This window comes from Myotis davidii, unplaced genomic scaffold (assembly GCF_000327345.1).
Source record: "Myotis davidii unplaced genomic scaffold, ASM32734v1 scaffold684, whole genome shotgun sequence".
Taxonomy (NCBI): domain Eukaryota; kingdom Metazoa; phylum Chordata; class Mammalia; order Chiroptera; family Vespertilionidae; genus Myotis; species Myotis davidii.
In genome coordinates, this window is record NW_006295564.1 from 968,847 (window position 1) to 995,387 (window position 26,541).

At 36.1% G+C, this 26,541-nt stretch overlaps 1 protein-coding gene across 4 annotated transcripts in view; it reads right to left on the bottom strand.

Annotated features, from left to right (window-relative positions):
* Positions 1–26,541, bottom strand: part of CLTC (clathrin heavy chain) — a 64,571-nt gene that overhangs the window by 3,847 nt on the left and 34,183 nt on the right. For 2 of the 4 annotated variants that reach the window (XM_006770240.2, XM_006770241.2), the window contains 23 exons: positions 26,164–26,286; positions 24,620–24,757; positions 24,216–24,380; positions 23,879–24,059; positions 22,147–22,310; positions 16,919–17,044; positions 16,192–16,334; positions 14,618–14,852; positions 11,726–11,848; positions 10,996–11,141; positions 10,572–10,755; positions 10,178–10,370; positions 9,511–9,668; positions 9,128–9,292; positions 8,897–9,004; positions 8,646–8,813; positions 8,372–8,521; positions 8,144–8,275; positions 7,915–8,025; positions 6,837–7,007; positions 6,235–6,456; positions 5,027–5,047; positions 1,377–1,452 (listed from right to left, as the gene is read on the bottom strand). In XM_006770240.2, coding sequence (XP_006770303.1) covers positions 1,377–1,452; positions 5,027–5,047; positions 6,235–6,456; positions 6,837–7,007; positions 7,915–8,025; positions 8,144–8,275; positions 8,372–8,521; positions 8,646–8,813; positions 8,897–9,004; positions 9,128–9,292; positions 9,511–9,668; positions 10,178–10,370; positions 10,572–10,755; positions 10,996–11,141; positions 11,726–11,848; positions 14,618–14,852; positions 16,192–16,334; positions 16,919–17,044; positions 22,147–22,310; positions 23,879–24,059; positions 24,216–24,380; positions 24,620–24,757; positions 26,164–26,286 — 3,403 coding nt within the window. The remainder of the gene's footprint in view (positions 1–1,376; positions 1,453–5,026; positions 5,048–6,234; positions 6,457–6,836; positions 7,008–7,914; positions 8,026–8,143; positions 8,276–8,371; positions 8,522–8,645; positions 8,814–8,896; positions 9,005–9,127; positions 9,293–9,510; positions 9,669–10,177; positions 10,371–10,571; positions 10,756–10,995; positions 11,142–11,725; positions 11,849–14,617; positions 14,853–16,191; positions 16,335–16,918; positions 17,045–22,146; positions 22,311–23,878; positions 24,060–24,215; positions 24,381–24,619; positions 24,758–26,163; positions 26,287–26,541) is intronic. The other 2 variants (XM_006770243.2, XM_006770242.2) reach the window with 1 other exon arrangement.

Genomic DNA, 26,541 nt, shown 5'->3' on the forward strand with positions numbered 1-26,541 from the left:
ATTTGTCTTGAAATTTCAACCCCACTGTCAACTGCCTATATGGTCTCTGCATTTAAACACCCTAAAGGCAAATCAAATTTAGTAGGTGCCCCCAAATTATTACACTCATTCTGTTTTGGTTCCTACTGTGTTTCCTATCTCAAATATGTGAAACATCTCGCTCCCATCTCTAACAATCTATTTAAAGTTTATCTTTTCCAACTTTGTCAAAATTACCCTGATTCTCTAAATCCCCAAAGTCCTTTATATTTATAATATAAAGAAGGTAATGTCATAATAGATTTGAATATTATCATTTCCTTTAGCAGGATGAGATACAATGGTTAAAATTTTTTGTCTAAAGAACACTGTAACCTATACCCTTCAAATTCATTGTTCAAATGAATCTGTTCACCAAGAGTGAAATGGAAAAGGTAGTTCAGATGTAAATGTGTAAGAAGAAACTAAATTGCCTTAATATTAACTGAGAGTTTGAAGATCCTATCTCTCCAGAAAGTTCTCAAATGGAAACCCTATTCAGGTTCTCTGTCCAGTTAAAATTTAAATAGAGGATGTATTCTTTACGTAAAGCAGGGGCGGGGAATGTCTGGCTCCCGGGACATATAGGCCCTTGAAATAATTTAGTCTGGCCCTACCAAGGCAATTATAGGCAAGACTAGAAATTCAATAAGTCTAGGAGCTTTGTTCATAACAACATAAATTTATATTAGGTGAATTATATTAAACAAATGATGTTATAAATACCCAAATGGCCCCCTGGCAGAAAAATGGTTCCCCATCCCTGATGTAAAAAGCATTCTAGCCCTGACTTGTTTGGCTCAGTGGATAGAGCATCGGCCTGCGGACTGAAGGGTCCCAGGTTCGATTCCGGTCAAGGGCATGTACCTGGATTGTGGGTGCATCCCCGGTGGGGTGTGTGCAGGAGGCAGCTGATCGATGTTTCTCTCTCATCGATATTTCTAACTCTCTATCCCTCTCCCTTCCTCTTTGTGAAAAACCAATAAAATATATTTTAAAAAAAGCATTCTAAAGACAGCCTTGGCACTTCTGAAAATTGAATTCACCAATAATAATTCTTCAGTAATTTATGAATAAGCAATCAACCAGTGACCAGGCAATAGAAAAACTGAGGTTACGATCTTAAGATTTTCGAGATTGTCTTTGCATTTAAGATTACCTGAGGGGATAAAATTAATGCCTGTTTTGAGACTGTTTTGGGGAGTGGGGTGGAATAACAGTAGAGAGAATTATTTCTTTACTCAGTGAGCCTTTTGCATTTTGGAAGCTTATTATATTTCTATTTTGAGGTAGAATCCCTAAAGAATAAAACATTTATCTACTATATTTCTGTTAAGTTAAAAAGAGATAGAGATTACCATAAACAATAGGTTGCGTCTCTGTAGCTTGTTCTTCTTCTTTTCTCAGTGATTCTGAAGCATCTAATTTATCCACCTGGAGAAAAACAGGTAATGTTAATTAGCACCTCAAAAGTATTATAAACCTAGGTTTATGGCAGAAAGTGGAAAAGCCTTAGTTTGTTAAATTTTGTCAAAATAAAAAGACTAGAAAGAACATTCTCAGGCCCCCTCAAATTCAGTGGCAATGTTCACACTTCAGTCAAGGTGATTTTCAGCACTGTCATTATAAACCCTCCAGAAGGAGGGATTTATAAATGCCATTAAAGCGCACGCCAGGCTAAAACTGGGCATGCTAGCAGCCAGCCTGAGGGAGGGAGATAATGAGAAGGAACCACTTTTACAAATGAAGATTAAAGCCTACCAAAGATAATAATGAACTCATGACTTGGCAAGACTTCTTCCCCAAAGGAAATGGTATTCAAAAAAAGTGAAATGAGTCTAATGACTGGACAAATACTTATGCAGAATAAGCTACCTTTTGCCCAGTGTGCGGTTTCTGCTGATACTGATTATAGGTACAAACTGAAGTTTAAGACTCAAGTGGCTCCATATTTGATTATTTTAATATAAAGACAGGCTGCATGTTTTTATGCTCTATTTTCTAAGAAGTAGCCTTTTAAGAATTTTTTTCTTTTTTTTTGCTTTTAATGAAGCCACAATAAATGGCCATTATATGCTAGCTACTCTAAATAAATGTGAATACTATCTGACAGAAATAAGACTGTAGAGGAGTCCATATGTGTTAATGAAAGGAGGGAGAACACATAGGTTCTTCCACTAACTAGTTGTGTGACCTTGGCAAACCACTGCACTTAGCCTCAAAACATGTCCTTGTCTATAAGAGACAGCTGAGCGAGGTGATCTATAAAGTGCCTCTAGGACTAACTCTGTGAAGAATTAGGAAGAAGTCATCAGGACACTAGGACTAGAAATCTCCACCGCACAACTTTCACTTGCCTTTTGAAATATACACTATATTTGTCTTTTAAACTATATTTAAAAGTCGGTATCTCAACCAAAGCATAACTACATTATATTTAAAGTAAAACTACACTTCAAATCTCAAAGTTATTACTACTAGTGGTTTTCAAAGTCATAAATGTGCAGTGAGATGGGGGAAAAGTGCAGGAAGAAACTTTTTATTAAATGTTCCTCAAAAAGGCAAATAGTGAAAAAAATCACTCACAAAAAAGACATGCAAACATCAGTGAAAAAGCTAAAAAGACTGCTAAAATGGTTAGAGCAGCCCTGATTTCTTTTTGAAATTATTTAAAATGGTGTCTTGGAGTCTACAGATAGGCCACTAAGATTAGGCCAATACTTCATATGTGTACTAACTTTTTAATATTAAGTATCATAAATGTGGGTCTAGTCCATCCTACTATGTCAAGGAACAAAATATTAGAAAAGTAAGCTGAGGCAGACTCTAGACACCTTTAGATAAACTGTGGTTTCCCCATCCTAGGAAGTTGGGTTAATTTGCTTTTGCATACATTTTCCTGTTTTATACCTTAAGTGTTCATCTGTTATAAATTACCAAATGTCAAATTAAAGACCACTATCGAGTATAAATACCATGAAAAATACCCACAGTTTGGTATTCAAACTTACAACAAAAATTATTACAGCTGTATACTTTAAAGTATGGTATGTGCCACCAAGGGTCAGATGGGGTTCTGCTAACCTAAACAGTATCCAAGCTAAAGAGGTCGTGCAAAAAAATACATGGATGAGTGTACATTAATAACTTCTAAGAAGAAAAAAATTAAACAACAAAAAACCCCACCACTGCATAATACATTTCCAGACTTTCAAGGAAAAGAATCTAAAGTGAACACATGTTTAAAAGTTAATGTCTGAGTCAGATGTTGGAGACAGAGACCTATTACAGAAGTACATGTAAGACTTAGAAGAACTAGCAATATCACAATGCCCAGGCACAGACATAGGCAGGCAGGGCATGGGGGGGAAAAAGGACACAAAAAAATAAGAACTCTGAAGGAACAGCACCAAGCTAAGCAAAAAATTTTTGATTTTTCTATACAATAGGACAGCCTCTGGCACAGCAACATCCAATTTTTTATTCCATAGACCCAATTTAGATTGCTCAAAAAAGAAAAAGCAGAGAAGGCTGTTATGAACACAAGCTTTTGTTAAGAGCTGTAACAAAAGTTTCTGATCCTTGGATTTAAAAAGAAAAATTTCAGGTATGCATGTCACTGAGTTCCACCTGTACTATTGAAAATTCACTGTAATGTAAAAGGCTTTTCCACAGAGACTGCAATATGCTGCAGAGAAAAGTTAACATGCAGTCAGTTATTTTGGTGTATGTGTGCATGAAAAAAAGGCAAAAGTACTGAAGCAAGAAGTGAGATCTGAAGATGACTGTTGCTATACAGGCTCTCAAGAAACACACACAGCCCACAGCAATGCTTTAAGAGTTTCAAAAGTAGTATGATGTAATTGCAATGACTGTTGTACATGCTTGATTTAAAACAATGCATAACACTGCAGTTCAATTACCTGTTTTTCACACACACGCTTACTAACTGCCTTGCTTACTAGCTGCTGAAGGGCCTCACACAATGCATTTTACTCAGGTTTGCCCTAAGTTCCAATGGTGACTCCAGTTTGGTTCAACATAATTCCAACGCATTGTCCCCCAACCAAATTCATTCAAATTTGTTTCAACTCTATCTTCCCACCCTTTTCTTACCACAATTTGATATCAGACATAAGTTTGTAAATTGGTTTCATTAATATTGGGATAGTGACAAGCCAATTAAGGAAGCAGCAACCAAAAGGTGCCTAAATTTACCATGGATAAACCAACAGATGAATAAGAGAGCAAACTTGAGGTGGCTTCAGAGGCGTGCCTTATTACAAAACATAGAAGTTAATATTGCTTTGTTATATATAGAAATAATCCATGTTGCTAGCAGCAATTAGAGGAAGCTACTCTCATAATTAAAAAGTTTTGAGTCCTCTTGAAAATGGACTAGCACCATAAGAACTGGACACCTGGAGAAACATGAGGAAAGTCTCTTCGGAAGCAGCTAGTATCTCTTGTATCTACTTTCAGCAAAAAATTAGTAAGAATCAAGAGATCAGAAACTGGATCACAGTCCTTCAATACCAAAAAAAATCCCAAAAAGCCTTTTAGGGCATGTATATACAGATATAAATTCAGCGACTGTCAGGCAAGCTCACAAAATAAAACCAGAGGCTGTTTAAATTTATTTAGAGTATTAAGAGAATCCTATTATGGTCCAGATACCCTGACAGGGAAGAGAAATTTCCTGAAACTTTGTAATTAATATGGAAACTCACCATGCTCATTTTTTAATAATTATTTAAGAGAGACTGTGAACCAACTACTGATTAGCCTCCTGCCCTTCCTAAAGCCTATTAGCCGATTAGTACCAAACATCTACTAACGTCCTACAACTCTATTATAGTTATGTTTCAAGGGACTTGCAGAGGCTTTAGTGAAAATTTATTGGGGGGGAAAAAGCAGCAGCAGCAGTGTAGAAAAGGAAGGAAAAAATCATGCAAATTCCTTAGACTTAGTCCTCCAGACTTAAAGATGGAAAAGAATCAACTTTCACCTTTTCCTTTATTGCATCAACCTGCAAAGGAATTCAGAAGGTGCAGCTTAGAAAAAAATCAAATTCCATATTGAGCATAAAAAGGTAGAATCAGCAACAAAGGTTTAGGGGAGAAACATCTAACCACTAAAAAAGGTATGAGAATAGTGAAAATAAAGGGCATACTGTAAGCAAAATTTAGAATATATATATATATTTAACTTCAGAGCTTACTGCAGAAGAATTTATGCTGGAGTCAGTGTGAAAGAAAGCAGCTTAATCGCTAGTAAAATTTACAGCACTTCGGTTAACAGCAGCTTAGAGCCAGGTCTCACAAGTTGGCATTATGCATAAGAAAAGAATTCGCATCTATGGCTAAGATACCCTGGACTTATACACAGAAAGTGTTAATTCTTAAAATATTATTACTGAACATAATGGTATCTACTTAGATGGTAGCCTAAGGAAATACTCAGTATACTGGGGGCTGTTAGTAGTGCTATTTCCCCCCTTTAAACAGGCATGCTGAAGAGATCAGATGTGAAATAGGTTTTAATAAGCATGTTTTCTCTAATGAAATGGATCCTTTAAGATCATTTTTAAATGTTTGACAGCAAAAAAGCTAGTAACTGTTGAAGATAGGGTGAATAAAAATATCTAACATCAAAACGGGACACTAAGACGAATAAGTGACTTTTATAAGATTATATCCCCAGCTTGTTTAATGCACTTTTAGGAAATGTGTCATTACTTGTTAACCTCCTATGATATTTTAAAATTAGGGGTTAAACTATCAAAATATTGGAAGATTAACAGGATGTTAAGAATACAGGTGTAGCTTCCCCAGGGAAACACGAATACACATTAAAGTCAAGAACCAACTGAATAAAGGGAACCTATACTACTATTTCTAGAATCTGAATAGTAAGAACTAATCTAAGATATTTTGAAAAAAATTTTTTTAATAAAATGTTTTTAAAAAACTAACATACAATGTAGAAGTAATACTATTTATCCTCAGAAATACATTGAGGATAAACCTTCTGGCAAGTTATGATTTGAGTTTCCTTTTCCATGCAATGTCATTTGTCAAAAATTAAAAATTTATGGAGAACAGGAATATTTTTGAATCAACTAAATAACTTACTTTTACTAGAGAAAAAACATTAAAAAAAATAAGTCTGCACATGGAGTTTTACATATTCAAGATAATTAGTTCTCAATATTACCTTTGTCAAATATTCCTTCATGACCTGGATGAAATAGGGCATGGCAAAATCCATGATATTGTGCCTCCAGGCAGTTTCCAGGACAACATCTGGCCTTAAAAGATCATAACAGGTAAAGAGACAAGCTCCAAAGCACTCTCTTTTTTCTTCCTGCAAAAACCACTGTAGGAGTTCTTCAGCCAACTCAGTATCTTTAGATTCAGAGGCATACTGCATTGCATCCTATTCAAACGAAAGGATGAAAGTCAAACATTAAACTCAAATATACTGAAACCGGTAAATCAAGCAATACAAGGGGGAGGGGGTGGAGGGTGGAGTCCCAGTTATATAATTTAAAGATTTGTTGAAAGAAAAGGAATAGATGGATAAAGCATTCTTTTTTTTTTTTTAAAAAGAGAGAGCTTTGAAATAAAAATAAGATAGCCCTAGAATAAAGAAATTCACTTAACTATGATCTCCTCAAATGGGGGCTTAAAGGTAATTCTCATATTCATAAGCTAATACTTTTAAAGACCATAATCACTTGTAGTATACCACGTTAGGGTTAACACAGATCATCCAGAAGTTGGTTTAATGGCCCCGCCCCCACCAACTTCATCCACCTTGTACAGGCTATCTTTCTTGCACAGCTCTACACTCTGTTTCCAGCGATTGTTGCCTTTGAAGAGATAAGCAGCAATTCTCCTGAACTCAATGAGTTCATGTTTTTCCAAACGCTGAGCAAGTGAGATATTGTCAAAGTTGTCGTAAGCGTCTATTGATGTCCGCAGAGCCTTAAAAAAAGAAAAGCCATCCAAATTCCAAATCAGTGTTCCATTCTAGTTTTAAGTTTATGTTCCATCATTTTTTATCAATGAGCCATTATGTACATAACTGACTGTATATGACATGATCAATGGACATGTACGTATGATGATGACCAGTGAACCATTATTAAAATATGACAGCCTAGACTCAAGCATCAAATCACAAAGCTGTAATCTAATAAATAATCATCAAGGTTATTGATCCAATATAATTATGTAACAAAGACCTCGAAGATACTGTACAATTTCTAAAGGTGCAATTTTCTCCAAGGTTTTCATATCAAGGACTAACATAAATGGTTATGAAATTCGGAAAGTTTATAATTTGAAGGGTAAGATTTTATGCTCTGAGGAAACTCCTGATACAACTCAACATGATAGTCAGTCATACAGAGGGGCTCTGAGCCTAAAAGAAAAAACAGCTCACTGAATCTTAACTCTTAATTAATTTTGTTCTTGTGAAGCCTTTCACAAGGGAAAGTTTATTAAACAAATACTAATATGGTACCGGGCAAGAAAAGCAGTGAATAAATACAGTTAATACCAAGTAAGTTTTAAGGATTAGTTAAGAGATCAAAGACTTTTCAACCCTATCTATAATCTAGATGCTTAGGGATAAAGTAACCATAATTTTTTTCTAAAGAGAGATAAGGATTTAAGCAAAATTCTGCAAACTTGGCATTTCATCAGGGGGAAGTCAGATTTATTAATCCTGAACACCTCTTTAAATTTAAATCATAGGCATATAAATACCTACTATTTAAAAGTCTAAGGATAATGGCCTCTTTTTGTTTTTTAACTGCAAAACATACCAATTTACAACCTAATTATAACCTGAGTTTTGAGAATATATGCAAGAATCAAAAGGTTTTACCTGATAATCTTCTTCTGTAATAAAGAGGTTGTTCAGTGATTCATTCACAGATTTGTTGTTGTGGTTCTGAACTGAACGCAAATATGGTTTCACCAGGGGTAGCTGTTTAACCTTTAAAATAAAGAATTTGTTACAAATGTAGCACATGGTTAAAGTTCCATGGACAAAAATTATTCAAGTATGTCTTAGATCCTTGTTATAATATTTTGAAGTTTTAAAAAATAATTACCTTGCTGAAATAATTGACTGCACGAGTATGATCCAACCGTGGAGACAGCACCATCAGCAAATCATTTAACAACAGAGGCTTGAATTCTAAGTAGAACTGTATTGCTCTGTAGTATAATTCCACATTGGCAACCTAAAATGGGAAAAATCCATACATAAGTCAGAATTACTTCCTAATGAGCTTACTCATTTTGAAGCCTTTGTTTTGTTTTCTGAAGAAGGTACATACCTTCGTAATGATATCTTTGAACTGCCCTTCTTTCCATGCATCAGTGGGATGATTCATCATGGTAATTATGGCATTATCATATTCTTCATACTTGTCATACAAAAACACCAATTCTGCCCAAAGATGAGCTTGTTCTGCAGCTCTTAGCACCTATGTAAGAAAGATTTAATTGCTTTAAATATGAATCTTTAATTCTAGATAGTAGCCCAAAAAGGGATGTTTTAAAATATTAGTTTTAGCTACAGAGTTGCTCCCAATGTTAAAGGCTGGTTACCTTAGGTATATTCACTCTGGACCAGAACAGCTCCAAGTGCTCCCTCATTTTTTGTGGCTTAAATTTAGAATAAAGAATGGCTAATTCGGTGAACATCCCCATATGAGCTCGCTCAAGTCCCAGAGCTGCTTCCAACATTGTTATCAGTTCTTCAAAATATCCACGATCCTGAATAAGGAAGATAGTAAATTAAAGAAAAGAATATCTTTGGCAAAAGATCTCAATTAATATGACAGACTGCTGTTCATTACCTGATAGTAGTTGATAAGTTCCTCTAATTCATCTGCATGTACTACAATATGCAGCCCACACATCTGAGCAAGACGGAATTCTTTCCCATCTACACAGGCAAAGCAGACCTACAATAAAGATTTCAAATATGTGAACTCAAATGTAAACATGGCTGGTTAATTCAATTCACAGTTTAAAGAGCATTTCTAAATAGCATCTTAATTCTTTACTCAAACAGGTGTTGAGATTACCTCTTTCCATGTTCGGGTACTGTTTGCTTTCCTAGCTCCATCAACAGCTGCCTGATATTCACCCAGGTGAACCAGGGTAGATGCCAAGCGTCCAAAATTGGAAACGTTGTTGTACAACAACTTAGCAGCATCATACATTTTTTCATCATAACAACGGTCACCAACCTGAAAAAAAAAAAAGACAATCCATTTTCAGTGAGCCTAAACTCAATCCTTTCTCCAAAGCTGCAACTCAATGTAATAGTGAGAAACAATATTTTTCCTGTAAGATATTTTTTCCTTGGAAATCTTCAGCTATAATGTGTTGATCCTACTAAGCTAATGACGTTGCTCAACTACTTATCTTAACATTCTTCAAAAAAAAAAAAGAATAAGAAACCTACTTGTTGGATATGAGCATTATTTGGCCCATTGATGAACTCTTCTAACTCTGCAAGGCGGTTTGTTTTAGCCAGTGCGAATATCAATTCTGTCTCCACATAGGACTCACGAGCCTTCTTGCGGGCCATCTGCAAGTACTTTACCAGTTCTTCCCAGTTTCCTAGGTATAGGAAAAGAAAAAAGTAATACTAGCACTGACATCCTTTTTTTTTCTTAAAGCACTTACATCTTAACGTTTATTTTTTCACCCAAGTAAATGAGAACTACTTTTAATTTCCCTTTAAGGAGAACATTATAGACAATAATAAATATAAACAGTGAAATACATCTAGAATAGCAAAACTTCTATTATGCTTCTGTATTATCACTAATGAAATGAATAATGGATATCCCCTTTCCCTTAGAGAGCTGTAAAATTAGATAGAGCTCAATCAGAATTTTATGAAAATTCAAAACAGAAAATTAATCTTCCCCATGGACCTTGCAAGTTCACAAAATGCAGCTTCTCTTTATCTGGACTAAAATGGAGGGCTACATGTTTTCAAAAGTAACCCTAAGTATCTAATTCCTACTTAATTCAGAGTACACAATTTATCTTAATGCTTAGCTTAATCAGAGCTTAGGTACATTTTCTGAGATCACAAATATGTAATAGTTAAGAAGTCGCACCACTAGTATTGGCAGCCTGAACAACTTCCATGTAGGACGAAGGGTCATCTGCTTTGATATAAGAGTCAATGGCTTCTTTCACCATTCCTTTCTGCAACTGGGCTTTTGCAAGCTGACTCCAGACCGCAGGCTCATTGCAGCGTTCAGCAAATTCATATGCCCGATCCAAGTTTCCAATATGTTCAATTAAAACCTAAGCAACCAATTTTTGAATTAGTGTTACAGTAAAATGAATCTTACCACACAGCAATTACATTGAAACCGCTAGGATTTTATTGCTCTCCTTTGCCATAGCAATTGGTTATGCTCATCCTCAAAGGATAATACATATATTGAATCATGAGAAGTCATTATATTTAGTATATAAACTTAGGTAACCTGAAATTTTATTTACCTGCACTGCTGAAGTATTGACATCAAATTTCCGGAAAATGGCAAATGCTTCTTCAAAGAGCTCATTGCTGATGGCAATATTGGCAATATCTGGGGCATCATAATTATCCAGGCGGTTAATATACTCCATAACACGGGTACGATCAGCCTTGATTGCAGTGAGGATTAGGAGGTTTTGCAGATTCCTTTAAGATAAAAAGATTTAAACACAATATTTTAATAGCTCATTAGTTGTAAAGAATAAGCACTGTGGCTATACTACTCCAGTCTTTTGTCTCAGGGGGTAGGGTGAGAAGAGGAGGGTTTTAAAGAGTGAGAATTTAGACAATATACTCAAATCTTTGTCTCCTTGTTCCTTCCCAAAACTGACAGGCCATAACAAAAGACTGAATATAAATAGCCAATGGAACCCTCTCAGAGCATACCTGTGTTCACTGAATACAGAGTTATCAAGAACAATTTTCTCCAGCAGTTCAATAAGTTCATTCGGAAGGTCTGCCGTCATAAAAGCCTTGACAGTTACTGACACTTCTTCAGGGTCCTGAGTCTCAGACAAGGCTGTCTGCACAACCTAGAAAGGATATATAGAAAATAAGTTCCGAGAATCAAAGTGATTTTTGAAGGTATTATCTAATAAAACTAAGTTGGCTTTTCAGTAGAAAACTTGAAATAGGCAGAAAAAAAAGTGGAGGAAAAATACCTTTAAATTTACTACCTAAAGGTCTTCGTACACAAATTCATGTATAACTATATCTTATGTACTTCCATACTCCTGAAAAATTACCCTAATTATATAATTTCAATCTTTTCCCTCATTAAAACATTACTCATAATAACCACTCCACATTATCACTTTAATGGCTACATATAATTCAACTACATAGATATAGCATTATATACTCAATAATTCCTCTGTTTTCGGCTATTTGCACGATTCCCAGATGCTGCAGTATTTTTTTTCTGGGAAGATTTGTATCTACTTAAAAATTTTCCTTAGAAATGCTTCCCAAAGCATTTAAAATAATTAAATGTTTAAAATGTTTCTTTTCACTGCCTTCTCTCATAGTTAAATATGGTCCATTTGTATGATGAGGGAAAAGAAAAGGTTTTACTGATAGTTAAAAGATGAGCCTTAATCCCATTTGCCAACTTTACCTGGTCAATTAGAGGTCTCCTGTAAGGATTGCTTTCCAGCAGCACACTGCCCCACAATTCTGGATCCTTTCGGCGTACCAGATAGCGGGAAAGACTTTTGAAGAGAGAGTTCTCATTGCAAACCTAAATAAGATATTAAAGATTAATTTCAAGGTACGAAGTAAAGACTTTTTATAACTGACTTCACTTTTAAAAGTTATTTCCTATCATTTATACTCTGATTATTGTTTTCTAGGAGAAAAAAATCCACGATTTTTACATATAATCTTGAAGAGGTTACAAGCAAGTATTCTACTCTACTGGTCTGTCATGTATGCATTAGTACTGCATATTTTAATTATAGAGGCTTTGTAATGTGCTTTAATATCTGGTAGGCCTAGTTCACCTTTACAGCTTTCTTTTCAGTGTTTTACTAGCTATTCTTTTTTTTAAAATACATGTAGGCAGCCAAAGGAAGGCCAAGGAAATGATGTATCACCTCCCCTGAAAACCTGAGGCATGCCAGATTCTATTCCAAGTTGCTACTTTCCTATTACTAGCTATTCTTATTTATTTTTCCATGTGTACATGCATACATATATGTTCGTGTGTATACAAATGGATGTATGTACATAGATGCATATATTTCCTAGCTATGATCACTGAATGATCATAGAAGCAAATATAAATACACCTAACAGCCCAGATCTGAGTTTGTTAATCCTCACCCAAGGACATACATAGAGAGAGGGAGGGAGAGAGAGACTGGGTGGGTGGGGGGTTTGAAAGAGGGATAGAGAAACTTAAATTGGTTGCCTTCTGTATGTGCCCCAACCAGGGATCAAACCACAACCCAGGTATGTGCCCTGACCAAGAATCCAAGCGGCAACCTTTTGGTGCATAGGACAATACTCCAACCACTGAGCCACACCAGCCAGGGCCAGATCTGAGTTCTTAATAGCATTCCCCACTAAAAAGGATGAGAGTTCTCTGGGAAAATAACAGATTCCATGGCTGGGAGGGTATAAAATGAGTGTGAAGTAACTTGTTGTGCTAAAAAATAAGGACGTGCTTGAAGAATGATGAGACCATAAGACAAAGCCCCAGAAGGCAGGCTGCAGAGATTTTTATGAGCCAAAACTGGGACATTTTGAGCATCAAAACAATAGTGGTGGATTATAACCTATTGAATCAAACAGAGATTCATGAGTACATGAAAATATGAGTGCCGACTAAATGTGGAGAATGTGCTAGACTTGGAAACTTGTCCTTTTGCAACCAACAAATTAAGAATGGTTTAAGAAGAATCAATAAATTCTAAATTGGCATAGAAGAAGGGGCACACATCATTTGCATGGTTTTAAGTGTTTCCTTGCTGACTTCTTAAGATCTGCAAGGGGAAATATAATAATTATACAGTAAAGAAATTGACAACAATAAAAAGTACCTCTACCAACGAAGGACAAAAGAATGCCAAGTGCTTCTGCATATAATAGCATGAGAAAGACAAAGATCACTTAAGCAATATTCTGGATGCAAAATATACAATCTAAAGCTAATCACAGGGAGCCATCAGAGAAACTCAAAATGAGTAACATTCTCTTACACTGTGAATGTACAAATTGCCACTGAATTTTTCACTTTCAAATGATTATTATGTAAATTTCACTGCAGTAAAAAAGTTACAAGTAGAAAAAAAGACTACTTTTACAAAGAAAGGCTGAAGAATTGTCTCATATTAAGAGAGACTAAAGAGATACGACAACTATATGCAGTATGTAATCCTAGACTGGAAGGAAAAACTGCTGTAAGAAACATTATTTGGTCAATTGACAAAACTGGCATAAATTAAGAAATATTCTGTCAATCAAGTTGACTGAAGTTGGTTTCTATAATGTGTTTATGAAAGAGAACATTCTTATTCTTAGGAAATACACTGCAGAGGTACAAGGCCATGATGCATGCAACTTTATCATATGTTTAAAAGATGTATGCATGTGCATAAACCATGGACACAAACAATGGTGCGGTGAATGCCTGGTGTGGTATGAAAACCAGATGGAGAGGGAGTAATGGGGGGGTGGGGGGGAATGGGGGATATCTGTAACACTTTCAATAATAGAGAGAGATTTAAAAATTTTTTTAACCAAGGGGTAGGGGGGAGATGTATGCATCTGTGTATGTGTATGAGAATGTATATGAACACAAGTGATAAAACTAGTGCAGTTAAAATGTTAATAAGTGAAAACACATTTGATCTACCATCTTGGCCACTTTAAATTCACAATTATTGGCAAACAAAAATTTTTAAAATCACATGTCTTCCAAAAATGCTCTGTCTTAACTAAAACTACTCTGAAACGCTCAAAATTCACTAACCTAACATTATATAATACATTAGAGGTCCGGTGCACAACATTCGTGCACTGGGAGGTAGGGGGGTCCCTCAGCCCGGCCTGCACCTTATCGCAGTCTGGGAACCCTCAGGGGATGTCCACCTGCTGGCTATGGCCTGATCTCTGGCACTCAGACATCTTTCTCACAGTCCAGGGCTCTTGTAGTCCAGGACCCCTTGCTCCTTACTGCCTGCCTCCAGGCGGGAGAGGCTCCAGCCACCGCCACTGCACCCGCCACTGCACCCGAGCTGTGAGCCCGGCTTCTAGCTGAGCGGCGCTCCCGCTTTGGGAGCACACTGACCACCAGGAGGAAGCTTCTGTGTTGAGTGTTTGCCCTCTGATGGTCAGTGCGTGTCACAGCGACCAGTGGTTCCGCCATTCAGTCAATTTGCATATTAGGGTTTTATTATATAGGATTTTTTAATGCAGCCTTCTTAATAAAACTACCTTGTTAAAGAAAATAAATAAATACATAAAATGCAGCCTTCCTTCTACACATTCAGCTAGCAGTACTCACATTAATAAGTTCCAGATCACACTGGCCACGCTCATAAGCAACACAGGCCAGATGTGGATCTCTCTTCTCACAATATTTTCCAACAACACGACTGTCATAATAAGGATTTTCACGAAGAAATCTCTCTGGGTTGTTATTACTGTCTATGTAGATTTTGGCTAACGCATTGTGAGTAGCAGGCTCCTCACAGCCCTCATGAATCCTGGCCTCTAGCCATGGCAGAAGCAGTTTCAACCTAATAAAAACAAACAAACCAAAAAATAACACATGTACATATATTGTATTATAAATAACAAACTCTTAACATGCTAACTACTTAAATAATGTGCTTTCCCATAAATTATTTTGTATTCTCAATAACCCTATTATAAATTGGGAAATAAGACTCAGAATGTGGTTAAATGACTTGCCCAAGATTACACAGAAAGTATATAAAACTATCTTTATACTTTCCCAGACCTACCTGTTATATATATAGATAGCATATAGAAAGAAGAGATTATAGATTCGTAAACTGTTCTTTTTTATACTGGACAAAATATCTAGACTTTGGATAAATTTTGTTCAGGAGTGGGCTGAGACGTGGTATGAGAAAATAGGCCAGATTATCTGAGGTTTCTTTCAATTTTAACACAATTAACATACATTACCTACAGCCAGAGAAGGCGGCATCCTAAATACACACTGGGAACAAAATGTAGTATCTTTAGGAGCTCTGGGCTTAAGAATTCTAGCAGTTGTACGATCACTCCACCAGAGGTCATGGTTTCACTAAGCTATAGTTTATGTTTCAATGGTTTAAATATCAAAAGCACCCAGAGAAAGAGCAGTAGGCCATTATTTTAGCTATCAAATTCATGTAAATACTTACGTTACTATGTTCTCCTTTGAATATTAAGATTCAAATAAAGCCCTAACCGGTTTGGCTCAGTGGATAGAGTGTCAGCCTGCAGACTCAAGGGTCCCAGGTTCGATTGCGGTCAAGGGCATGTACCTGGGTTGCAGGCACATACCCAGTAAGGAGTGTGCAGGAGGCAGCTGATTGATAAGTTTCTCTCTCATCGATGCTTCTAACTCTCTATCCCTCTCCCTTCCTCTCTGTAAAAAAATCAATAGAATATATTAAAAAAAAATAGATTCAAATAAAAAAAACACACAATTTAACCCAGAGTTAATAGGGAACTCTCTTCTCATTATTCTTGAGAATAATTTATTTAAGAACTAGTTAGCAAATACAGGGTGTCACACCTAACTAAAAAGAGGCTTTTCACATTGTATAGTTGACATTAAAAGCATATACAAAGTCAACCCATGTAGCTCTAATTATAAATACGCAAAACAACTGATTAGCCAGGTTAACATTTTTTGTATGATAGCTGTAACGTTTCAGAAAACAACTTTTCTTTAAATCAACGCTACAGTTAGCCGATCACTTCTAAATAGGGTGTTTCCAGGGAATCATGGTCCATTTATTTCTGAGTAGCTTTTCAACAACTGACAGGTTACATTTTTATCCGTTACCATGCTGAGAGAGACTTATTTATCCCAGTTATGGAGGTTAAATGGTACTACACCTGTTTCTTTTTTCAACCTCAGCAACAAGCTCATCAGTAGAAAATTGACCTCTTACAACAAGAATCAAGTTTTTAATGACATCTTCAGAGCAATCAACGTCAAGTAACCCTCCAATAACCACAGGAAGTCGACTTGGATTCACCTAAGGGTTAAAAAAATTTGAAGAATGTCTATTTAATACGATAAACAAAAATGAGCTTTAAAAAATAAACATTTCCCCCTCTTTTATGCTCAGTTATAAACAGAGTCTAACTTTGCAACTAGACCAAGGAATTTAGCAGGAAGTCTGGCTTGTTAATTAATTATCTCAGCATTACTTCAAAGGATAAATAAGTCCAAAAATGCTAAAAGTCACAGAATTTTTCACACATTAAGTCCACTATAGCAAAACTGTCTGTCTGTTTTTAGAACTAAAAGGTACAGTTTTTTATATCTATATTTAAGATGGTTTTAAAACTGTGCTTTGGAGTCTATGGCCTCCACACAGATACTTCAGGTGCTACCAAGTACATAGGGCATTGGCCATCCAACTTTTTCAACTACAGCACTTCTGATGTTTTATATACTTGGCATGCATGTAAAATTTTAATCAAAGAAGGGTTTGGGCAGGAAAACATTGTAAGAGCCACTGTAACAGACCACAGTTTCAAAAGGGTGAACATTTCCTGAGTGAAATATAAAATCTACAATAAGATTTAATTTTTAAGTAATCTAAGTATTACTTACCTTTTGTACATATATCTCTATATACTTTTGAAGATTATTTCTATATAAGTACAGCACCAAATCATGGACAAAGTCAAATCGATCACACACAATGATGAGTGGTAATTGATCTGTTAGCTTCGCTTCCTGGGGGAAAAAAGAACAAAAAGAAACCTTAATTTTCTCCTGTGAGATATCAAATCTATGTAAAATATGACAACCTCTGTTTCATCCTGGTGGGAGAGGATCATATAAACTTGGCTGTTCTCTTAAAAGAAATCCCCAATTGCTGGAGAGAGCACAACATTTTCAGTAATTTTTTATTAATCAATACTTAGATCCATAACAAAATACCAGGTCCTTCCCACACACACCCTTGACCAAAAAAAGTAACAAATTAAGATTAGTGAGCCACTACTGGCATTCGGGATATAAAATCATCACAGCAGGACTTTCATTAATAATTAATAAAATAGAATTGAGTTATTTAAGACCAATAGTCACATTGTCAAAATGATGACGTAAGTGGATTGTACTTGTTTCAAACTAATGACTTATTCTCACTCCTCCCTAATTCTATTCTATATGGCCAGCCTCCAACATTGTTACAATAAAGCCTACAAGGAGCAGCATGATGGTGACAGCCATGAATGAAACACACCACATGTTGCTATAATAAGAAAAAAGTTAAGAAAAAGAAAGCACGTAAAGAAAGACATCTTTAAATTGCCTACTGCTTTTACCATTACAAATACCAAGCTATAATCCTACTTTATAGATTGACATAGATGTTACAGACAGGAGGTAAGACCTATATTAGGCATTTACCTGAAACATGTCCTGTTACATTCCACAGACATAAGGTAAAGCACAAAAAACAACAGTTTCCATCAGGAATTCATTTACACACAGTGAAACATTGCTCAATATATGATCTGTCTATAAAAATCTGCTAAGGAAGTAGAACTAAGCAGGATAGGACTTTCCCCAGTGACAGCCACTAAGAACAACATCATTTGCAAGGTTAGAACAAAATAGTACCTAAGTTTAGAACATATCAGTCACCCAATTATAAATAATTTGAAGATTAGTCTATGAAGTGTTCAAAGAACACAAAACTAAATCTGGGAGTCATGAGAAATCCTGAATAAAAGATCAAAAAGGCATGCATGGGTCTGGATTTATGATAGGCCTGTACTCCTGGGTCTCTTCAGTGCCCCATGCCAGAGCAAACTGTGGCCTTGAATCATTGCCTGGCCTCTGCCCGTAGGCTGCAGGCACTGAAGCAGGTTACACAGTGGAGGGCAGGGGCGCAGAGAGAGGAAAGGCTGTAAATCTGAAGTGGAAGTCAGCTGCAGATTTTTCACACATTAAGGAAAGTCTAAAGCAGGGGTGGGGAACATCCAGCTTTTGGGCCATATAAGGCCTGAGAAATCATTTGATCTGGCCCTGCCAAGGCATTAGGGGTGCATTAATTAAATGTTCGACCAAATATAGCAGGCTAATTTTAAGTTGATAATTTTGTATGGCCCTTGAATGACATTATAAATATTCAAATGGCCCTTGGCAGAAAAAAGGTTCCCCACCCCTGGTCTAAAGCAAGTAGTTAGCAGCATGGAAACTGTACTAAACAGCTGCTATAATCATCTCTAGCAAGAGTGTTTGATCTACCTATGTAAACATTTCAATAAGCCAAGTTTTTCCTATTAAATAAACATCATAAAGTTAGTGGGTCATGCTAACCTTCTTTATCCTGTTTAATATAAAAATAAAATACTATGTACTTTTATTTTATCATTTAGGGAGAAAACATACTTGCAAGTAATCTAAGATTACTTAGGTATTCTATTCTCATGTGTGTTTAAGATTTCTGCTGGCAAAGACAAACATACTGCATCTACGTCCCCCCGGCCCTCTCCAAAATTTAAGATTGAAAGAGTAGACAAAAATCTACAACGAATAGTTTCTTGATTGCCTAAATTTGCACATGTAAGTAATGCTATTAATATTTTAAATTATTTAAAAGTTTACCCTGAAGCTATTATGGTCAAAGATTTTAAGATAAAAATTAAAATTATACAAACATTCAGGGGTTGTCATAAACATGAAGTTATTCATTTAACTAATATTTACTGAGTACCCAGGTACCAGACACTGTACTTATGCACTGGAGATATAGCAGGAAACAAAGTAAGCATTCCCTCAAAGGATTTACACTGTAGTGGGAAGAGACAATACTGTTAAGTGTTATTTTAAAAAAGTAGAATATGGGGGTGGTAAGGATAGGCTAGGGCAGGGGTGGGCAAACTTTTTGACTCGAGGGCCACAATGGGTTCTTAAACTGGACGGAGGGCCAGAACAAAAGCATGGATAGAGTGTTTGTGTGAACTAATATAAATTCAAAGTAAACATCATTACATGGTCTTTTTTTTCAATAGTTTTATTCATTTCAAACGGGCCGGATCTGGCCCGCGGGCTGTAGTTTGCCCACAGCTGGGCTAGGGTCATCTGAGACATCCTTTCTCATGACATCTGATGAGAAATCTTAAAGAACGTTAGGACTTAGGTCATGAAGGTCAGAGAAAAGCAGAAAGGGGTACAAGCAAAGACCCTGGGGCAGGAGAGGGGTTCCAGAAATAGCAAGCAGGTCAGTGTTGGTCAAGTAAAACCAGGAAAGGAAAATTGACAGAAGATTAAAGGTAGCAAGAAGCAGATCATGGATCTGGAGAACAGTTTCATGCTTTCTATGGAAATCTATAATTCCACAAAAACTTGGGTCATAAGCCAAATGATGCTAATGTCATCATTTCTTCCTGCTAACAGGTTACTGTACATGGGAACCATATTCTATCAATCTCTGCATTTCTGGTGGCTAGCATATAATTGGCATTGGAATGTTCAAGATCAGATTCAGAGAAGTATTTTTCTTATTACCACAGAGTTTACATACAACATCAATCAATTATCATATAGCTCGTACCTCCAAAGCTTTATAACAGTGATGGTGAGATGTAGCATTGCAGCTACCATACTACTGGTCAATAAGGAAAGGGAATAAAATGCTTTAGTATGTTCATTCTCATTACTGGGATGAAAGGCTACATACAACAGTAGCATCTTAGTATTGAGTTCCTATCTCAGATTATTTAAAGATAAGACACCAGGTTTACCTCTAACTCAGCCTGGAATTAGAATTCCTTCAAGGAGTCAGGAATAACTCAAAACCAAAAAGAAACAAAACTTGAATTATTGTATTTCACATGTAGGCTAGCACCACCTTATTTCCAAGGCCCACCAACACAGCTTATTTACAGCTGTTAAAACCTGAACACCTATGGCCTACGAAGGTAGTTGAGAAAAACAACTTGTGGCTGAAGAAACCAAGGCTGAGTTAATTTGCTTGAGGTAACAGGTAGACATATACTGAATGAACAAATAATAGTTAGTAATAGAAAGAAATGGAATTTGAATCAGGTCTGACTGGTTCAAAGGCCTGTAATATCCACATCCATGCCCCTACTCTATCAGGCTTGCACCCAATTCACAAATGTGGAATGGGAATCCTCGTCTAATTAGATCTCATGGGCTAAGCAACTTAAGGCTGCACCATCCTAGTATTCAGATAAGTTTTCTGAAGTTTAAGAACAAAATAATTTAGTCCTGCTTTACATATATATATATTTCATAAGTCAAATATTAATACCCAATGCTAAAGAAATTACTACTAAAGCATAAAAGCTGTGAGCTTAATGAAAACAAAAAGAAATCAGTTTACGAACCTGGTAGTATTTTTAAAAAAGGAAACAGTACCGACAATCAAATGAGGAACTGAACCAGTGTTAGGGGTACACTAGCCAAGCATAAAGCATCAATCTTTCTTATTTGGAGTTTTTTTGACAACAGAAAGTCTTGAGTTCAAACACATCATACTAGCCAGGCCATTCAGACTATTTATAATGATCAAGACATTAAATTATAAAGCTATATTTTTGGGGGATAGTTTATTTTTTCATCTATAATATAGGGTTACTTCAGCACTTTGACTATCTCAGTACACTGAAACCCCTAAGGTTTGGGGGTATTTAATCTAGAGCCCAATCAGCTAATACAACTGTAGATTAAAAATGATGACAGTGTAGGCGTAGGAAAAGCCTATTTTTTTCTACTAAATTATTCATTAAACATTTTGGTTTTAGTTTCAATCTAAAATTCTTCCAAAAGACAAAAAAAAAAAAAAAAATGTTTAAGAACTTCATATTATGTTTCTGGAGTGATTTCATATATATAACTAAATGTTAAGGGGGATGAACTGAATGTTCTATAGTTTTCCTGAACTTTAGAGGCAACTAACAATATTAAAGTTTTATTTTCCTGTCAAAGTAACTAGTAGGAATGAGAATAAAGGTAAAGATAAGTTAAACTTTAAACAAAATTAAGTGCCCTTAGGTATATTTTAAAGAGCTAAGAATCTTTAAACCATTACTCTTCACTTCAACATAGGCAGTTCTTACTTCTCTAGAACTAAATTCCGTGTCACAAATCTGAGGATTTTTTGTTTAATCTTACCCTCAATTTATGAATTATACATGATTAATATTTAATTTACAGAGTCAGGCTAATTTGATGACAGAAATAAACCTGCTATGCAAGCAGTAGAGGCTCCTTAAAATGACACTGAAGGCAAAATGATTTTAATATTCAAAAGACAGCCGAAACCGGTTTGGCTCAGTGGATAGAGCGTCGGCCTGCGGACTGAAAGGTCCCAGGTTCGACTCCGGTCAAGGGCATGTACCTGGGTTGCGGGCACTTCCCCAGTGGGGGATGTGCAGGAGGCAGCTGATCGATGTTTCTCTCTCATCGATGTTTCTAACTCTCTATCTCTCTCCCTTCCTCTCTGTAAAAAATCAATAAAATATATTTTTTTAAAAAAAGACGACTAAATGAAATTCTAAAATGACACTGAACATCTAAACCACTTTCAAAGTGAAAGAAATGACATTTCTTTAAGGTAGTGCATTTTTTTTCTTCTTTTAAATAGATGGGGTCATTCTAAATATTACTTACCAATTTCCTTCCCTATTTCAAAGGAAACCACGAAGTATTAAATTTGGAAGAAATAATTCAGCACACAATTTCAGAATGTTAAGAATTTTACATTTAGGGGAACTTTTTTTTTTAAACTAACCAAACCCTTGCAGAACTGCTGATCTTCAACCCAACCAGAAACTGCATTACTCAAAATCACTTACCTTGAGAAAATTCTTGACTCGCTCAGGATCATAGCAGTTGCTTTCTCGGCAGATTCTTTCTACTTCTTTGATCTGCCCAGTCTTGCAAGCTGCCTGAATATATTTAAAGTGCACATCTGGATCCTGACTGAAGTTAACAATGGATCCCAGAAAATAAAAGAGACCTTAAAAAACAGATAATTGAAATTAAGTACAGGTGCACTTTTGAGAATAACAGAACTGTATAATATTTAAGCAATTAAAAAACATGTTATTTCAATTACACCTCAATTTTACAAAAAATAAAAAAACACATACTCAATACTCCCAAATAAAATCTGGTTGCTCAAAAAACTCCATAAGAATACTAATTAATCTAGTAATTAGTTCAATAAATGGATTTGCACCTTAACCTTGAAAAAAAAACCCAGAAAATTCAGCCTGGCCAGTGTGGCTCAGTGGTTGAGCATCGACCTATGAACCAGGAGGTAATGGCTCGATTTCTGGTTAGGGTACATGCCCAGGTTGTGGGCTTGATCCCCCGTGTGGGGTGTGCAGGAGGCAGCCCATCAGTGATTCTCTCTCATCATTGATGTTTCTATCTCTCTCTCCCTTTCCTTTCCGAAATCAATAAAAATATATTAAAAAAAAAAAACCACAAAAAATTCAACCCAATGTTTTCTAATAATAGAGAAATAGGAGGCAGCTACTTAATACCAAACTAATTATCACATTATATTCCATATGATAAGTTTTAAATGAAGACCCTTATAGCAGATGTTTTTCCATATGTAGTTAATAGGAAACATACAAAAGTAGTCTGAAGAGAATTTAATGCAGTGCTGTCAATACAGTAGCCACTAACCACATGTGGCTATCAAGCACTTGAAATGTGGCTAGTGTGACTAAAGAACTAAATTTTTAATTATATTCAGTTTTAATTACTTCAAATTTACATAGCCGTATGTGGCTAGTGGTTATTGTACTGAATGAAATAATATCAATTTAGTGCATAGCTAACATACAGAAACAGAAAACTAGTAGAAATCTTATTCCTTCTGTCTAGAACAATACTATAAAAAGAGGAAGAAAAGGTAACTGGGACCAGAAGTTTGGCTAATGAACCCAAGAGCCACCCAACAGTGATTACATTAGTACTCAGTACAGCAGTGGTTTTCAACTGGGGGTGATTTTCTTCCCAGGAGACATTTGGCAATGTCTGGAGACATTTTTGTGTCACAACTGGTGGCGCTGAACCACACTGGCACCTAGTGAGTAGAAGCCAGAGATGTTGCTAAGAATCCTGCATACACCCCTCCCACCAACAAGTTATCCAGCCCAAAATGTCTGAAGTGCTGAAGTTACACAAATCTGCTGTATAATGACAAGTCACAAAATATCCTTGGTTAGAAACATTTGCCATTATAAGAGTCAGACAACATAGCATGGAAATTTATTACACCTGGTCACTAGTCACTAGTATTTTTATCTTACACAATTATGACAAAGCCACTATATATATTTGTACCTTATAATTCTGCTTTTATTTCACATATAAAATATCCAAGCAATCTTGTTCACTGCATATCCCTCAAATCTGACATAAAAGATGCTCGACATTTATTGCATGATAAAACTTAAAATTGTCCCATTAAATTAAGCTTGTAGAGACAGAATTTCTAATAGCCTGTGATCATAATAATATCCCTCTTGGGTATCTTAATTAAAACATAACTCAGAAATTCCTAATTACCTTCAAAACTTTTGAAAGATTCAAACAGTTCGATCAGAGACTGAGTTGACAGTTGTTCGTGATACTTAGAAGCCACTTGAACACATATCTGCAGATTTTGGCGAATATTGGCAGACAGCATGGCCCTGAGGCATTCTAGGGAGTCTTCTACTGATAAGGATCCAAAGTAGTTCACTAACCACTAGAGGACAAAATAAATAAATAAGCAAGTACATAAATGAAATAAAACTGAACCTAATAGTGATATGAAATTATTATCATTCAGAACCACAAACACAGTTTTAGTACATCATTTAATCATATCTAAGACCACCTGTTAGGTGAGAAAATGAAATACCTCAGGGTTAAGAAGATGGGTGTGAACAACTGCACGCTTAATATCATATAAATCAGTGAAGTGTTCTAATGCACGTTGCAGCAGACCAGCCTTTTCACACAGCTGAGCAATATGAGCCCGGTCATAATGTGTGAACATCTGATTCCCTAGAATAGCATCTGCAACCTATAAAAACCACAAACAGAAAAAGTTTATTTTACAAGCCCATTTATATCACTAATTCTATATCCAGATTACATATAAAGATCCAATAACTAATTGATAAAGAAGAGAAAATACAAAGGAATGTTAACTAAATTTTCTTAAAGAATAGTCATCTCAGTTGCTTCAAATAACAATCCAAGAAGTTCTGAGTAACTACTAAAACAGTGTTGAAAACACCTTAAAAGTATGAACGCATATACCTGAGGTGCGTGCATAAGGTTCATCTCAAGCAACCTAGTCTGTAAAGGACCTTCAGATGGGCGATTATTCTTCAGGGCATCAAGCAAGAATGCAGTACACTGCTGAATTAGATTGTATTCCATAAAGACATCCACAATCTGCAAAAATATTTAAAGAATATTGTTTGAGATGTTTAAAAATGGCTTTATGATACTGTTGATAATATGCAAATGAAAGGAAATTTAGTATTATCTCGTTTTACATATAAAAAATTGCCAGACCAAACAAACCCTAGACTTAAATAATGTTATTTGGACAGCATAACTTCATAATTTAAAAATAAATTTTTGGGCCCTAGCCAGGTCCCTGGTTCAATTCTGGTCAGGGGCACATGCCTGGGTTGTGTGCTCGATCCCCAGTGGGGTTGTGCAGGAGGTGGCCAATCAATGATTCTCATCATCGATGTTTCTCTCTCTCTCTCTCTTTTTCTCTCTCCGCCCCCCCCCGCCATCAATACAAATATATTTAAACAAATAAAAATAAATAAATTTTTGGCTCTGACCAGGTGGCTCATTTGGTTAGAGCATTATCCTGATACGCCAAGGTTGTGGGTTTGATCCCTGGTCGGGGCACATATATGAATCAGCCAATGAATGCATAGTAAGTCGAACAAATCGATGTCTCTGTTTCTGTCTCTCTTTCTCTCAAATCAATTTTTTAAAAAGGTAGCTCTGGCCTGTGTGTTCAGTGGTTAGAATGTCAGTCACAGGTTTGATTCCCGGTCAAGGGCATGTACCTGGGTTGTGGGTTTGCTCCCCAGCCTGTTAGGGCGAGTGTGGGAGGCAATCAGTATATGTGTCTCTGAGACATCAATGTTTCTCTCCCCACACCCCGCTCCTTCCACTTTCTCTGAAAAGCAATGGAAAAAATATCCTCAGGTGAGGGTTAAAAAAGATAAGAACTATTTTTGTCTTCTGGAGTTGCTTTTAGTTCTAGTAAAAACAACTATTATTCCCATACATTTTTCATATGTTTACATATACATCTCTAAACAAGAAGTCCATTTTGTATGTTTTTAAACTGTATATATAGCCCTGGCCAGGTGGCTCAGTTGGTTGGAACGTCATCCTGAGCACCAAAAGGGTTACAGGTTTGGTTCCCAATCAGGGTGCATATGGGAGGCAACCAATCAGTGTTTCCTTTCTCTCTTTCTCTCTCTTTCTCCCTCTCTCTCCCTCTCCGTCTCTCTCTCTCTCTCCCACCCTACCTCCCTCTCTCCCTCCCTCCCTCCCTCCCTCCCTTCCTCTCTCCCTCCTTCCTTCCCTCCCTCATCAATGAAAGCATATCCGCTGGTGAGGATTAAAAAGAAAAACAAAAAACTGTATGTAGATGGTACCATACTGTCCATTCTTCTGCAACTTGCTTTTTTTGTCTATGCAGATAAGACAAAGCTCTAATTTCTAGAAATTGAATTGTTAACCCATTCTTCTCCAAATTGTTTAAACTCAAATCCCCCCATTCTCTATTGAAATCAACTTCTACCAGTACATTTTCATTTCTTTACCTGTGTGATATCAGCAAGAGGTTCTTCATCCTGAACCAACATTTGAGCAAACTGCTGTCCCTGATCTGGACTGATACGCATGACATTTCTCAGCAGAAAGATCCAGTCTGGAGTATATCCAACCTACAAATAGATATAAATTTAAACCCCACCACAAAGTTTCCTTTTTATATAATTTAAAGGTTTTTTTTTTCCGCAACAGAATCTTACTAATATAGAACTACTGATGAAAGTACAAAAATTTAAGGTGCTCCGTTTGACCTTGGTTTATATTAGGCAAATAGATGCCTTAGTGATAACGTTTGATTAAATAGCTGTAAATTTTTATAATTGGCTTCATTTTTGATGAGTGACTATTTCAAAAAGTTTGTTCTAACA